Below are 15242 nucleotides of genomic sequence, written 5' to 3'. Positions count from 1 at the left end.
ATGTCACAACGTCTTGGTTTTATAATCACTTTCTAATTAATTAACACAACATGGAACTGAAATTTCATATGTTCCTCAGCTACTAAAAATCCAAGTAGAATCAGATGTGTCCGTATAGCAGCTGCCAAAAAGACGAGCGCGGAGAATGCAGGGAAAATGTAAAGTGACATTGTGCATGATGGTATAATTCAAGTGTTCAAAGCTTGTCAAAGATAATATTAAAATTGGTTATATGGACATCCTTGTCTCCGGCTACAGCTGGTTAAGTAGGTGAATGAGATGTGCGGCATTCCCATTCATTTATTGCTGCAAACGGGGCAAAATCCATGAGAGTGAGCTGCATGGAACTGAGACCTCAGGCATCCCGCACCTCAGTCAGATGGACCGTGGGGATGGACTTACCCTTTAACTCTTGCAGTGATATACAAAACGTTCTCTTATGGCTGTTTGCCAGCTTGTAGTAATCATTGAGCGCAGCCTGCAGATTCTTCCATAGGATATTGAGCGATCTTCTATTTTTGTGCATTAGCTGTCCAATACTTTGTGACCTTTTTTTGCTCTTTTATTAATCATTACTGATTTTTGTTCTGTGCTTTCTTAATAAACAGATGGTTTTTTTTTTCTAGTTCTGTTCGGACAGGATCAGGTCTTAATTTTTTTTGCCACTGATTCATTCAGAAGATATGCAGAAAAACAACTACATAATATGTATAATATAAAAGTTACAAAACCACAGACGTGTATCCAGTGAAGTAAGCCCATCACATGATTGAGGATAGCTATGTTCCTTTTGGATTTAACTTTTCCTTGAAGATTGCTTTTGATGGTGTAACTCCTATTTATAGAAACTTGCCATGTATGCACTCTACATGGCCAAATACATGCGACCACCACAAGAGGGCACACTGCTTGCATGGGAGGTAGAGCAGTTGGACCTTGATGTAGGGCAGCAGTTAGACTATTATTTTGCAAGACCATAAAATAGATGTTTTTGTAGTAGTTCTTAATGTTGCAGATATTGGCAGTGATCATTCAGTCTACAAGCGCTATTGCTGAAACCTCAACTATGTTCATGGCTACAAACGGGAGCGCAGCGCTACAAATGAGAACGCAGTTGCAGTTTATCAATTTTGGAATAAGGCTACAAGATTTCATAAGAGATGTTAACCCCTTAGTGACCGCCCCATTGCCTTTTTACGTCCTGCCTAAGTGGGCTTTAAGGCCTTAGTCACACGGGCGCATCGGCACCCGTACACCGGCGCCGATGCGCCCGTCTGACTGTCAGTGAGAAGACGGACGTACCTGCAGACGGCCGTCTCTCTGCAGCGCTGGAGGAAAGAACATGTGACCGGCTCCATTGCCGGTCATGTGTTCTTTCCTCCAGCGCTTCAGAGAGACGGCCGTCTGCAGGTACGTCCGTCTTCTCACTGACAGTCAGACGGGCGCATCGGCGCCGGTGTACGGGTGCCGATGCGCCCGTGTGACTAAGGCCTAATTCTAGAGGATGTAAAAATATGAATCACAATAAAGTAAAGAAAAGTTAAAAAAAGTTAAATATTCAGCTGCCCTGATGGATCGGATCCATCAGGGCAGCTGAGCATACTCACCCCGGTCCTCTGTTATGTCCGGCGGTGATCTGCTCTTCTGTGCATGCGTGCCAGACGTATGACATCGCGCGTAGAAGGCCGGAGCCACGGCAAATTTGAAATATCCTGGTTCCTGGCTCCTGAAGGTAGCCGGGCGGCAGGAAATGTCACTGGGAGCTGGAAAAGTAAAAAAAAAAAAGTTCAAAAAATGTAAACTTTCAACTGCCCTCATAGATCGGGTCCATGGGGGTAGTTGAAAATACTCACCCCGGTCCACCGTAATGTACATGGTGATCGAGACCTGCCGCAGGCTTCTGCGCATGTGCCTATGTGGCGTGCATGCGCAGAAGGCCAGAGAGCCCAGCAAATTTAAAATCTGTCAAAGATAGCCGAGTGCAGGGAGATGTGACCGGGGACCGCTGTATGCGGTTCCAGGTCACAGGATCACTGTTATCCTCCGGATAACAGTAATCATATAAAGTTACAAGAAGTAAAACTAAAAAGTTAAAGTTTCATCTCTCCTTATGGATCAAATCTGTAAGGGGAGATAAAATTACATAACTAAGGTCCCCGGATTTCTCCCACAATGGGATTTTTATCCGCGAACCTTACCACGGCTTCTGCACATGCACCTGTCAGCAAAATGTCGGACGCATGCACTGGTCCCCAGTCACATGATAAAAAGGTAGCACTCTACCTTAGGTTGGTCTCATACAACCGGATAAGATTTACGGATTCCATATGCGTCTGATCCGCGGTAATGAATGGATCAATCAAATGCACTGGATTACACAATTCCACTCACATTAGTGGGTTGGAATTATGTAATCCACTCACAGAAAACAGAACAGTTTCTATTTTACTGCGGATTGTGCTCCATGGTTGCGGATTTACCCGCAGCCCATATGCAACTACATTGTGTACGGCTGCGGATACCCGCCTCATCACTAGGCGACTGTGTGGGAAATACAAACTAAAAACTGTGTACTGCGCATCACCGCCTGTGTGAGTACACAGTTATGCGCAGTACATTACACGGCCGTATGCAGGGCCACGGCCGGCTCACAGCTGGAATACACTAAATATAATATATGCAAGATCAAACTAAATGTAGCAAAATTTGTGAAATGTATTTTTATGTAGACGGCTGAGAATATAATTTATGCTCTAAATTTGGCATAGCGTAATGCAATCGAGGCCTGTTTCACACGGGCAACAAAATTGCGCAGTTTTCTCGCGATGTGACAGTGCTACGGATCACATGTGTGTGAAGCCCATTACTTCCTATGCGTTCCTTCACATTAACGATGTCTTGTAGCCTATGTTTCACTATGGAGATTTCCTTTCTGTTGCATCCTATTCAATGAATGCCTGTGATTGGCTCATTGAGTGCTGGGTCTGATTGGGTGAGCACCGTGGCGCTTAGTCAATCTGAGGCAGCGCTTTCTGGAGCCGGAGTTGTTCAAAATCCTTACCAGGAAGCTCTGCCGGAGAACTTCAACCAAGTGCTGGGGAGCTTCGGGAGAAGTGCGGCGGAGCTGGATAGCGCCTCTTAGGTGATGTTTGTGGGGGTTCTTTGTTTTTTTTAATGCAGCTAGGGCTTATTTTTTGAGTAGGGCTTATATTCCAATTCCCCTCCAAAAATCCTGGCAAAAGAGCCCTACAAAGTTGCGATATTGCCTTGAGAAAACGCAACGATATCGCACAGACCACCGATGTGTTATCGCATTGCCTATGTGAAACAGTATTTAACAGTCCTCAGGGACCACCAACAGGTCATGTTTTCAGGATTTCCTCAGTGTTGCACAGGTGATGTAATTATTGACGGTGCCTCAGACATTGCCACATGTGTTATTACAATAGGATATCCTAAAAACATGATGTGTGGTGGTCCCTGAGGACTGGAGTTGGGAAACATCAGTCTATAGAGATTGTAATATTACAGTGGTCACATTATTATCCGCCATACTATATTTATATATATTTTTTAAGTCTGCAGTCATTATTACTATTTTCTTTTTACTGTGTATGTAGGATATGTTGTTTACATAATACCAATGATTTGGAGGTCCGGCATGCATATGACATATGTATATGTACACACAGACACCATATAGTCAATTTATATAGATCCTGTATGTACAGTACAGGTGTATACTACATACATACCATATATGCACATGTGCTCACACCATGTACACATATATAGACAGGTGCAATACACACTGTCTGGGCTGTCCTGTACTTAATGGCATACTGCCTCCACTGTTGACTCAGCGAGGCCTGCACAAAATCAAACTTCTACTTTCTCAGGATTGGCACTGATGTTTAATGTTTCTATATGAGGGAAGGCATGAGGGGTTAGCTGAGTCATTGAAAACGTGTAAACCAGGCAAATAAGAAGGAAAAAATGTGTCAGATATGCACTTACCCAGAGACTCCTGGCAGTCAAAAAAGGTGAATTTGGGGACACCCCAGATATGTCATTCTGGATAAGAATGCAGTTAGGATGCTCCCCTTATTTATGTCCCAAACGACTTCATACTACAGTGTGATGGATGGATGTGGACACATATGGCCTGATATTTTAGAATGATCGATCTACCAGATTTTAGTAGTATATATGGAAAGCCAGTTACAGATAATATATGCATTTCAGATATGGCATGAGCACCAATGTTTATAGCGCAATGTCAGGTAGAAAACAACAGGTTACTGTTCCCTTTCATTTCCTCCATGATGTTGGTTGCTGTACCTTTGCCTGCACATATAATACAGATATTAGTAATTTGGGCAATTTATGTGTAATCTGCTATTTACAGTAGTGGACAAAGGGAAAAGGATGGGCAGGGACAATGGTATTTTCCTTACCACCCAATGTAGGCAAGGCAAGGTGGTTTAATGATAGATATGACACCGGGTCACACCAACCTGCACATTTTATATCTGGCAGAGGGAGGACGATGACTAAATAAAGGCAGAGAACATGGAAAGGTTTATTGATGATAAAATGTAAGCGTTATATAAAAGACACAAGGCAGATTTCAGCTGGGAATCCATTGTACTAGGGAACTTTGGTTGTAAGGAGCTTCTCCAAGAACATTTCATGGGCATATTCATCATTGCACTCCGAGCTTGTTCGGAGGAAAAGATACAGAAACCAGAACTGTAGTACTAAGCAGTGACTGCTATCAGCTCTCTCTTCCACTCCTGGCTAGCTGTATTCCGCTGCTCTCCAGTCCTGCTTTTTATGTTTTCTGTGCTCTGAGCATGCTCAGAGTGCAATGATGAATATGCCCCATGTTTAATCACTTTATGCCATGTGCACCATGCAGGCTTACAACCTACTAATGATACCACATACGAGTCAGCCCAGCAGGTTGTGCAGTGCTGCTCCATATTGCAATTTGGCTGTACGCATGCTGAGGGATTTGGTGTTTTTACCTGCCCCCTTGTATGATGTATATCAGTAAGTATGGCTGCTGGCAGTGATTTTTTTTTTGGGGGGGGGGGGATTTTTTTTCAAAAATTTTTTTTGCTTTAAATAATGGATGACAACAAATGTAGCCGCCATTACAGCTTCTGCAGAAAATGCCACCCAGCTTTCTTAGACTCCTGCGGGGAAAACCTATGGAGGGATATATCCCCTATTCCTGTATCACTGCCTAACTAGCTAGCTAGATTAAAGCTGGCTTTATACTGCATTTCAGTGCGTCTCGGGGTTCTGTCTCAGTCACCAAACATGGCATTCAGACGGCACGCTGGATGAAGCTATAGGCTTTAAATGGGGCAAACAATGACCATTTTGGTCTCTGACCTGGTTCTCTTTTTTTTTCAGCATTTTTGCTGGACAGAATAGCATTGTCATCTACCCTATTGTGTCCGGCAAAAGTGATGGAAGCCTTGTTCAACAGAGACCAAAGCTTGCACCTTCGCTTTCCCTTTCATCGAAGAAAGCTCTTAGTTCCATCTGGATGCTATTTTGGATGATTGACAAGGAATCTCAGGACTGAAGCGCTGTGGGCGAACACTCAAATGCAGTGTAACCCCAGCCTTACCTTTGGAAATTGTAAGATCTGCTGTAAGTAATTGCCGGCAATGAAAGAAACTGGTAAAAGCTGAAAATGGCTTTTACCAACTTTATAGATGTGGACAATTGAAGGAGACATACGTATCTGCTGGTCAATTGTATATTTTGGGAGAATAGCTCTTTAAGTCTTTCCATACTTATGAAGAAGTCCACTTCAAATAACTAATAACTTACTAAAAGAAACTTGAGTATCCGTGTAAAGTCAACATGGTGAAAATCTTAATTTAATAAGGAACTGAGAAGGTGAAAAAAAAGTAATTCAATTTTTTTGTTTTTCTCTATTTAGGTCGGATATTAGATTTGAAAACGGGGACAGTGAAGAAAGAGGGCCAGCAATCATCTATGAGAATGTGTATGGGATCACGGCGTTCATTCATTTGCCGGATGAGGTAATGCCTACACATGTGCGCCTTTTGGTAATGCAGATTTTTCAAAGGATACATTGCTTTTTTTAGAACTATTAACTACATGACGTCCAGTTCCTTTAATCAGAGGCAGAACCTAACCACAGTTGCTTAAAGGAGTATTCTCATTTCAGCTAGTCATGACCAAGATGGGAATAGCTGTCTGAATCCAGCAGCACCAGTGGCTGGGTATATGGAAATACCAAACTAGCTGTTCTACACTAGAAATAAATAGGAGTTACCAAAACCGCGCAGCAAGCTACATTGTTTCCAGGAACTTCAGAGATGCAGAAACGGTGTGGCTCGCTGTGCTACGCTGTTTGCACAACTCTCATATACTTCTATAGGAATTACAGAAGCAATGTGGAACAGCCAGTTCAGCTGTTGTCTGAGATGGGAATACCCCTTTAACAGAGTTTAACATTGTCGTCGCATTGCAGAAGCCGTAACTTTAAAAATTTTCTGTCGACATTGCCATATGAAGGATTGTTTGGGTACATATAATGTATGGTATAACTTTTTATTAATTTGTTAGTGGGTTGGGGAAGAAAGTAATTCTGCCATTTGTTTTTTGGATTTCATTTTAACGGCACTCAATGTGCAAAATAAATAATGTGACTACATTATTCTCTGGGTCAGCACGAATCCAGCAATACCAAGTTTATACATAGTTTTCAAATATCTTTCTAGTTTGTCTGTATAATAAAAGAGCCAATGTCTGTTCCGTAGGTGTGGTAATGCCCCATTGGATCACCTGTCTCTAAGCAGAATCACCACAATGCGAAAAAGATATAGGTAAGAAGTGCATAACTATTATTAGTGATATTGGGCCCTTTGTTTCGACATAAGGAGCCACTCTGGTGATTTGTTTTTCATTCATTATGTAACTAGCCATTCAGTATATATATATATATATATATATATATATATATATATATATATATATATATATATATATATATATAAGCCAGTATTATCTTGATTTGTTTTTTTCTCTGTCTGAGGCTTTCTGGAGTCCTTCTCCTCATGCGGGACATGTGATCTCATTCTGACCATCTGAGATTTACGTGGGTTTTTGTTCCTCTCCAAAAGTCAGTTTGCGATTCAGCATAATCCCTAATATTTATAATCTGCTACTAGAGATGAGCGAGCATACTCATTAAGGACAAATACTCGAGTGAGTATCGTCCTTTTCGAGTATCTGCCTGATCGTCCGCAAAGATTCGGGTGCCAGCAGGGGGGAACATGGCGGGAGATCTCTCTCTCTCGCTCCCCCCTGCTCACTCCTTCAACCCACCGCTCACCCCCGCCGCCACCGGAATCTTTGCGGACGAACAGGCAGATTTAGTGGTCAGTGGTTCAATCACTGCCATTCATCGAGCGCTGGCTGTGATTGGCTAAGCGTCAGCCAATCACAGCCAGCGCTTCAGGAGGCAGGGACTTTTGAATCCCCGGCTAGAAAAGAAGAAGATGACCTGTACCGGGGACCAGGGGAGAAGATGCGACCGGGCTGACAGTGCGGGACAGGTGATGTATCTGGTTTTTGTTTTGTTTTTTTCTTCAGCTACAGTGTATTTTCGGGGTAGAGCTTTTATTTCAAGCCTCCCCTGAAAATCCTTGCATGTGGTGCTACAAAGTCCCGCAACTTTGTAGCGCTACAAAGTCACGGTATCACCGCGAGAAATAGCAGCGATATCGCTTGGACCAGCGATGCGATATCGCTGCGAATTTCTCGCAGCGATGCCATATCGCCCGTATGAATGAGGCCTAACGAGTATGCTCGCTCATCTCTGTTACTTATTTAGGTGAATGTAGTAGACAATGATAGTTACAGTTTTTCCCCTGCAGGCAGAGATGGTACAAGCTCTAACTGCTCACATGATAAGCTAATGCATCATGGGATTAATAGCTCAAAATAGTGAAAGAGAAAGCAGGGATAAATCTCAGAATTGAGATGGTGCCTAATAAGCATCAGATAGGGGACTGCACTGCGTGGCAGTAACTGCAATATACAAAGCAAGCGTCCAGAGTGTGGCCGGCAATCAGGTGAGGAGGCAGGGATGGAAAAATTTGTTTTCACTGGAGTAGCCCTTTAATTGAACCTGCAGAGTGTGTATTTTCTGAACACTTCACATACCTTACAGCATGACACTTTCCTGTTCCTTGCAGGAATGGACTTGGACCAGTAAAAGAAGGAGAGGCTCAGTATTCTGTGGTTCACTGCACCGGATACATTAAGGCTTGGCCTCCAGCGGGTAAGAAATTTGTGATCTAAGAGGAAGGTGTTCTATCAATCAATGTGGCAACTCGGGAATTAGCAAAAATAAGAGTTTGACATGACATTATTTTCTTTATGACAAAGATTTATAGATGATCTTGGCCTACTATTAAAACATCCACCTATATGTGGTAGAGGTTTATTGATATTATTAGTAGCTTTATTATTGAAGGAGTGTTTTGCTTCATTGGACACTGTGGACATCCTCTGTAGCTCCTCCGCAGAATAATGCAATACAAGGAATTAGAAGCTGTCATCACTCCAAGGCAATTTACTCTTAAAAACCACTTTATTCTAATGGGAAGTTGAACTTCATAGGGAATACTGGCATTGTGCAGAAGGTATTGCCTTGGGGTGCTTGTATCACAGAAGATACCTTAGACTCAAGGTGGTCAAATGCAGCTTGTTAAAGCCCACCAGAAATTTTGGCTGTAGGGAGTCACTCAATTGGGTTGATAATGTACTTCTCGGAATCTTCTGAGTATCAGAAAAGCCTAATCCATACCATACCACACTTTGATTTATCCAGTTTTATCATGCAGAGAACCCTGATTACAACCTCAGCAATGTACACATATTGCAGGCAACAACTGAGATCCTGTTTCATAAGAACAGATACAAGACCTCCGTATAGAGTGTAACAAAATGTTACAAATGTGACTTGTAAAAGGAAAACTTTTTGTTCAGATTTGCTTACCTATTTGTGCCTGCCAATTGGTTGAGCAAGATTTAGATGCTTATAGAAGTAAAGTTGCCTTGTAGCATTGAGTTCACAAGTTCAAATCCGACCAGGGTAATATCTGGAAGCACTTTCTGTGTTTTTCACCCTGCTTGCACAAATTTCTTTCAAGTTCTCCAGTTTCCTCCCACACTCAAAACATACTAATAGGTCATTTGGCTTTCTATTAAATTGGCCTCAGTGTATGTGTGCGAGACTGGGTATCAGAGGGTGCAGAGGCCAATGCAATGCAGATTATGTACACCACTGCAGAATATGTTGGAGCTATGTAATAAATGAGAAGAAATACAAAATATAGTAAAATGGATCAAATTCAAGACTCTTGTTCTTTTATGCTAAAATACGTCACCATTGTATCTAGCTATTTTAGCTTTCTGTCGATCTCTTTCTTGGATAATTGATTCTAGGTGACAACCACAAATGGTCATCATTACAAGGCTATTAGGAGTTTTCACTCGTCTTTTGCTAAACTATGAATAGCTACATTACTTCTCCTGCTCATTTTCTCGTACTGTAACAGTGAGCAGTATGAGAAAATCTAGTTGGACTTTGGAAGCACATTCATGATTCAGAAATCCCTGGATGAACAGAGCAATTACACAGACATCATTTAGATGTATAGCCGTCCATGTAATACATGGATGACCCAAAACCAGCAGAAGTTGCTCCTGCAAAATGCCTCTCCATTATGATTCACAGAGGGGGAAAGCTTCTCTATAATGTCCATATGCCCTGATGGGGTACACAACAAGGGTTTTCTTAATTATGTTGTACCATAATTGCAAGTTATTCCCTATCCACAGGATAGGGGACAACTTGCTGGTCAGTAGAGGTCTTATCACTGAGACCCCCACTTATCATGAGGACATGAGTCCTTCATTCCCTGTCCACCTCACTGTAGGATGACTACACCTCCCACAGGGAGCAGACTGAATGGAGCGCTTGTCTCGCAAGCGCACTAGCTTACATTCACTTGCACTGGGATTGGGGAGATAACTAAACGGGTACAGCTTGGCTGTTTCCTTAAGCCCCATTGCAATTAATGGAGGCTCAGCCATTGCTTCATTCACAGTGACAGAAATGACCCCTACAGTGACAGGAGAATGGGACATGGTATTGCCCTTTTCAGGATCAGTGGGGGTCCCAGTGTTAAGACTCTCACTGATCAATAAGTTATTCCCTATTCTGTGTTATCACTTGCAATTGTGGTACAACCCCATTAGTATAAAATGTAGGCAATGTTGTATCTGTAAGTGCACTCTATAAAATGCGCGGGGACGTATTATCACTTGCTCTAGTGTCAAGAGTTCAGATACTCCGCTCTATGAACCAGAGGAGAGAAAACATTCTTCTAGGTTTGTTAGTATTAACTAGAGCAGAGAAAACCATGCACATTGTGATACTCCTGGAAGCAGCGATACATATGTGATGTTCTGCGTTTTAGCATGCTTTTCCTTTTCTATGAAAGGTTAATGTTTAACATGAGAGGTGTTGTGTATGTGGCGGATCAGAATGGTCTGTTCCAAATAGAAATGTGACTTTTTGTTTCTGAAAACAATCTGGCGGTTGAGATTCTCATAGGAAAATGAAAGATGCTGGATGTGTCTGCCAAACGCTGTCAGACGGGCATCTCGGCTTTCCATCTTAACTTGGGTCATGAATTAGGAGCTTAGGAAATCTGTAAATGAAGAAGGACCTGACTTACGAATGACCATCCATTCTAGACCTTGTAGGGCCGCTGGGAGCTGCAACATGTTGTAAGGAATGTGTTTTATTCCTGCCTTGTTTATCATCCATTACTCTACTCTAATATGTGAATTATGGCTGTATACAACAAACTGTTCATTTTCTTCAGGTTGTTCCAGGACAATTGTTTGCTGATTTGTAGTAGAACCACATGTTCCTTTATTTATGGACAAGGAAATCTGAGCACTGCTGTTTAGACCAGTTAGGTCATTTCTCCTTAAAAAATAATTATTAACTATAAGTCCCCACATTCTCCTATGATGTCAGCTAAACTTTTAGTTCTGCCATTTTCCAGTCCTTGTTCCTTGGAAGGATCAGCGACAACCAATAATGATGTGCAGTTCTAACCGAACACGTAAATGACCATTCTACCTAGTTATGGAGTGAGTTATCCTTCTGCTATATCATTTGTTGCTAGGCAGATTTGCTGTTTAGAACTGTTTTAAAAAGTTCGCCTTCAACCCCTCTGGGAGCTGATATTAGTTGTCATCATGCTTTTCTATTAATTTTAAGGTCATGTGCATACACGATGGATGTAGTCCACTGGGGAGGTGATCTAAAATCATGGCAAATTCTTATGGGTTGCATGCAAATTGTGCTGCAGATTTCACCCTTTGCATAACAATAAGCTGCAAGATCGCAAAAAATTAATTGGCTATATTTGAAAAATCTCAGCACATCTGAAATTGGGCACATCATTTTTTTCTGTAACGTGTGTGGGGTTTTGTAAAATCCCATTTATATGCATTAAACTTGCACTTTTTTGTGGATTTTGGGGGCCATTCTGCGTGGAAAATCCGCTGCTAATCTGCTGTGTGCATATGACCTCAGGCCATTTTATATATATATATATATGTATCATATAATAATAATCATTCGTATAGCGATCACTTATTCCACAGTGAGGGATTTTTATATATATATATATATATATATATATAATAATATATATGATCTTGAAGTCTTCAGACCTACTTTTCTTCACATTTTGTTATGTTGTGGCCTCATGCAAATTTAAAGGAGATGTCAAGATTTTTCCCATTATTCTGGGCTCTGGCTAGACCACTCAAGGACATTCTCAGAGTTGTCCCTAAATCACTTCTCTTTTGTCTTAGCTGTGTGCTTAGAGTCATTGTCTTGTTGGAAGGTGAACCTTCTGCCCAGTCTGAGGTCCCTTGCACTCTGGATCAGGTCTTCATTAAGAATATCTCTGTACTTTTCTCCATTCAGCTTTTCATCAACCCTGATCAGTCTCAGTTACTGAAAAACACCCCCACAGCCTGATGCGGCCACCACCAGGCTTCACTGTAGGGATGGTATTGGGTAAGTGATGAGTAGCACCTGGTTTCCTCCAGACATAACACTTAGAGTTGAGGCCAAAAGTTCAGTCTTGGTTTAATCAAACAAGACAATCTTGTTTCTGACAGTCTGAGAGTCCTTTAGGTGCTTTTTGACAAACTCCAGATGGGCTTTCATTTGTTATTTACTGAGAAGCTTCTTTCTGGCAACTTCTCTGCCATAAAGCCTAGATTGGTGGAGTGCTGCAGCGATGGTTGACCTTCTGGATGTTTTATCCATCTGCACACACAATCTTTGGAGCTCAGCCAGAGTGACCATTGGGTTCCTGATTACCTCTCTTCCCAAGGCCCATCTTCCCCAATTATCTAGTTTAGTGGGTCAGCCAGCTCTAGAAATTGTCCTGGTTGTTTCAAACTTTTTCCATTTAAGAATTAAGGAGGCCGCTGTGCTCTTGGGAACTTTCAGTGCAGCAGAAATGTTTTTGTAGCCATTTCCAGATCTGTGCCTCCACACAATCCTTTTATAATTATGTCCAGTGACTCAAATCAAGGTGTAGAAACATCTCAATGATGATTGAGATAAATAGGAGGCCCCCAAAGCTAAATTTCAAGTATCATACCTAAGCGTCTGAACACTTATGTCAATGCAGAATGTTTTGCTTTCAGTTTGTTATTATGGGGTATTGAATGCAGAATGCTGGGGGGGACCTAATTTTTTTAAATTTGCACAAGGCCACAACATAAGAAATTGCAAAAAAATTTAATGTATATACATGTATGAACATATCCTGAACAAATGTAGATTGTTGGACATGTGTTAACAGATTTTTAGGTTCTTTCTTCAAGCCTGTGTTGAAGTTCACACTGCCCCTCAATAACCTGTGTAAATTCCTGAGTTATGGCGTATGCTGTTTTGTCCTGTGGGAAAAGGGAATTTGCTCCGAAATCCTATATATAGAATTGTTTAGCCTGCAGCCAGCAGCCCCTTCTCTAATGCATGGCAGGTGGGAATTCAGAGCTCCAGCACATGCAAAGTATCACTTAGTTTACAATGTTTGTGTGTTCAGATCGGAACAATCCCACTGATGTGAAGTCATGTAGAGTAAGACCCCCTAATGGAGCCAGCTCAGCATTATCATGAAGAAGTGTAAAACTTGGTAGGATGGAAAAAATTCAGACAAATGTAAGCAAATTAAATTCCTTAGTGTCAAGGGCAGAGGTCACTAATGGAACGCTGTACGCTGTAAATTAGTGCTGTATTCTTTCCATCCAGACTCATTACTGCTGCCTCCATCCTGTGCCGGTCACTGCACTGGCTGCCATCAAATATAGAGTATGGTGTAAACTCATTACTCTCGTCCATGAAGCTCCACAGTGTTACGCTGCTCTATATCTTCTCCCTCATCTCTGTCTACCACCCTACTACCTGTGCTTTTTCGCTAATGACCTAAGACTAAATTCTCCTTTAATGCAAATTTCCCACTCCCTTCTCCCAGGATTTACAGAGCGGCACCACTTCTCTGGAATGCACCACCGCAGGCGATTGGGTTAATTGTGTGCCGTAAAAACTCCATAGGAGGGAGGTACCTACCGTATTCCCTAATCTACCCTTGAAAGCCTGACCCCTTTCCACTGTATCACCTACATACCCTATTGCACCTCTTACTGTTTATGCACAAATACAGCTCGTGATCGACTCACAGCTGTATGTGTATATGTATAGTACACACACACTCATATATATGTTTTGTTTTGTTTTTTTTATTCCCCTCTCTGTTTCATAGTGGGGTTGCGTATGAAATTGCCGCCCATACGCAATGTATTGTCTATGGACAGCGTTTGCATACGCTGCCTATACAAGTGTACAGAGCTCGCGCTGTGGGGTACGCTGAGAAATAGAGCATACTGCGATCTATTTCTTGTGTGTATCTACGCGCGGTGTCTACATGCTCATGTGCATGAATCAGTGAATGTCCATTGACCTTCTTTGACTCCATTGACCGCACCGTATCACGCCACCGTGCATCGCACACGTAATACGTGGTTACATAACACCCGTGACATGAGCCCAAAGTGTCAATAGCTGTCATTTTCTGTGATACTTTTTTGTGTTTTTTTGTTGTTTGTTCTATGCCAAAACTAATGACATCCTGACCTTACATACATTCTAGTGTCATTTGGAAACACCTATTTGGGGTGCGTCATTCACTAGTCACAGTGTGGAAGCAGTGTGGCACCTGTGACTTGTATATTAGAAAAGTGGTTGTGCTAACCATTGGGATAGAGTAGGTTGTAGTCTACAATTGTTTGAGTCCTAGTCAGTAGACACATATTGTGTATGTTGACCACAGCCATTTTGGGAACTTTGTGCTTCTCAAACTTCAAGGCACCCCCTGTTGGTTCTGCACAGTTTGGAAAATAGTTTTATAGAAGTGCTTATATACTGCACAGTGCATTTTCCTTATTTTCAATGGTGGGTGGAGGACACTATGTTTAGCTTTAGCTTGTAAGTTAACACTGCAACGCATGTCTTTTTTCCTTTTTTTGAGCAGTAATGATGCAGCAAAGCTATGTATATGGAGCCTGTACAGCTCCTTGGTGCTGACCCACACAGCCTCTGCGCATTGCCATACAGGCTCTATTGGACTCTATGTGTATAGAGAGATCCTCTCCTGCAATCAATGCTTGTAGGGATGAATAAGTCCATACATAGTCTGATGGAGCATGCCACAATTTTTTTCCCACAGATTTGTAAGGATTCCAACAGAATACAGCTGTATATTGGAGGCATACGTAGGTACAGTTAGTGGTGTGTATGTTTCGGCAGCACTCCTATTATGGCTCTGCACAAAGTGGAGTCATAATATGGCTATATGCATGAGCTCGAAGACTTCATATTTGCAGTAAACACACCCAAGTTATGACATGAGCTATCCCTGTAAAACTGAATAAATGAAAATAAGTCCTAGTGTTTGGGGAAAGTACTGTGATTAGTTTACCTTTCAGCGCTAGGTTTTATTACAAGGAGGTGGCATTTGCCCAAGCTGGGCCCAGGTATTTGGGCCAGATCGATTCAGCAAGGTGAAGCTGACAGTGAGTGA

The 15242-nt window shown here is 42.0% G+C and overlaps 1 protein-coding gene across 3 annotated transcripts in view; it reads left to right on the top strand.

The window, feature by feature from the left end:
* The window catches only part of ARNT2 (aryl hydrocarbon receptor nuclear translocator 2), a 91832-nt gene that overhangs the window by 51861 nt on the left and 24729 nt on the right, over positions 1-15242 (top strand). For all 3 annotated transcript variants that reach the window (XM_066592785.1, XM_066592786.1, XM_066592787.1), the window contains 3 exons: positions 5963-6065; positions 6810-6875; positions 8250-8335. In XM_066592785.1, the coding sequence (XP_066448882.1) occupies positions 5963-6065; positions 6810-6875; positions 8250-8335 (255 nt within the window). The remainder of the gene's footprint in view (positions 1-5962; positions 6066-6809; positions 6876-8249; positions 8336-15242) is intronic.

The sequence above is a fragment of the Eleutherodactylus coqui genome, chromosome 2 (genome assembly GCF_035609145.1).
Source record: "Eleutherodactylus coqui strain aEleCoq1 chromosome 2, aEleCoq1.hap1, whole genome shotgun sequence".
NCBI lineage: Eukaryota > Metazoa > Chordata > Amphibia > Anura > Eleutherodactylidae > Eleutherodactylus > Eleutherodactylus coqui.
The sequence above is the reverse complement of the archived record's forward strand: the minus strand, read 5'-3'. Positions and strand labels throughout refer to the sequence as shown.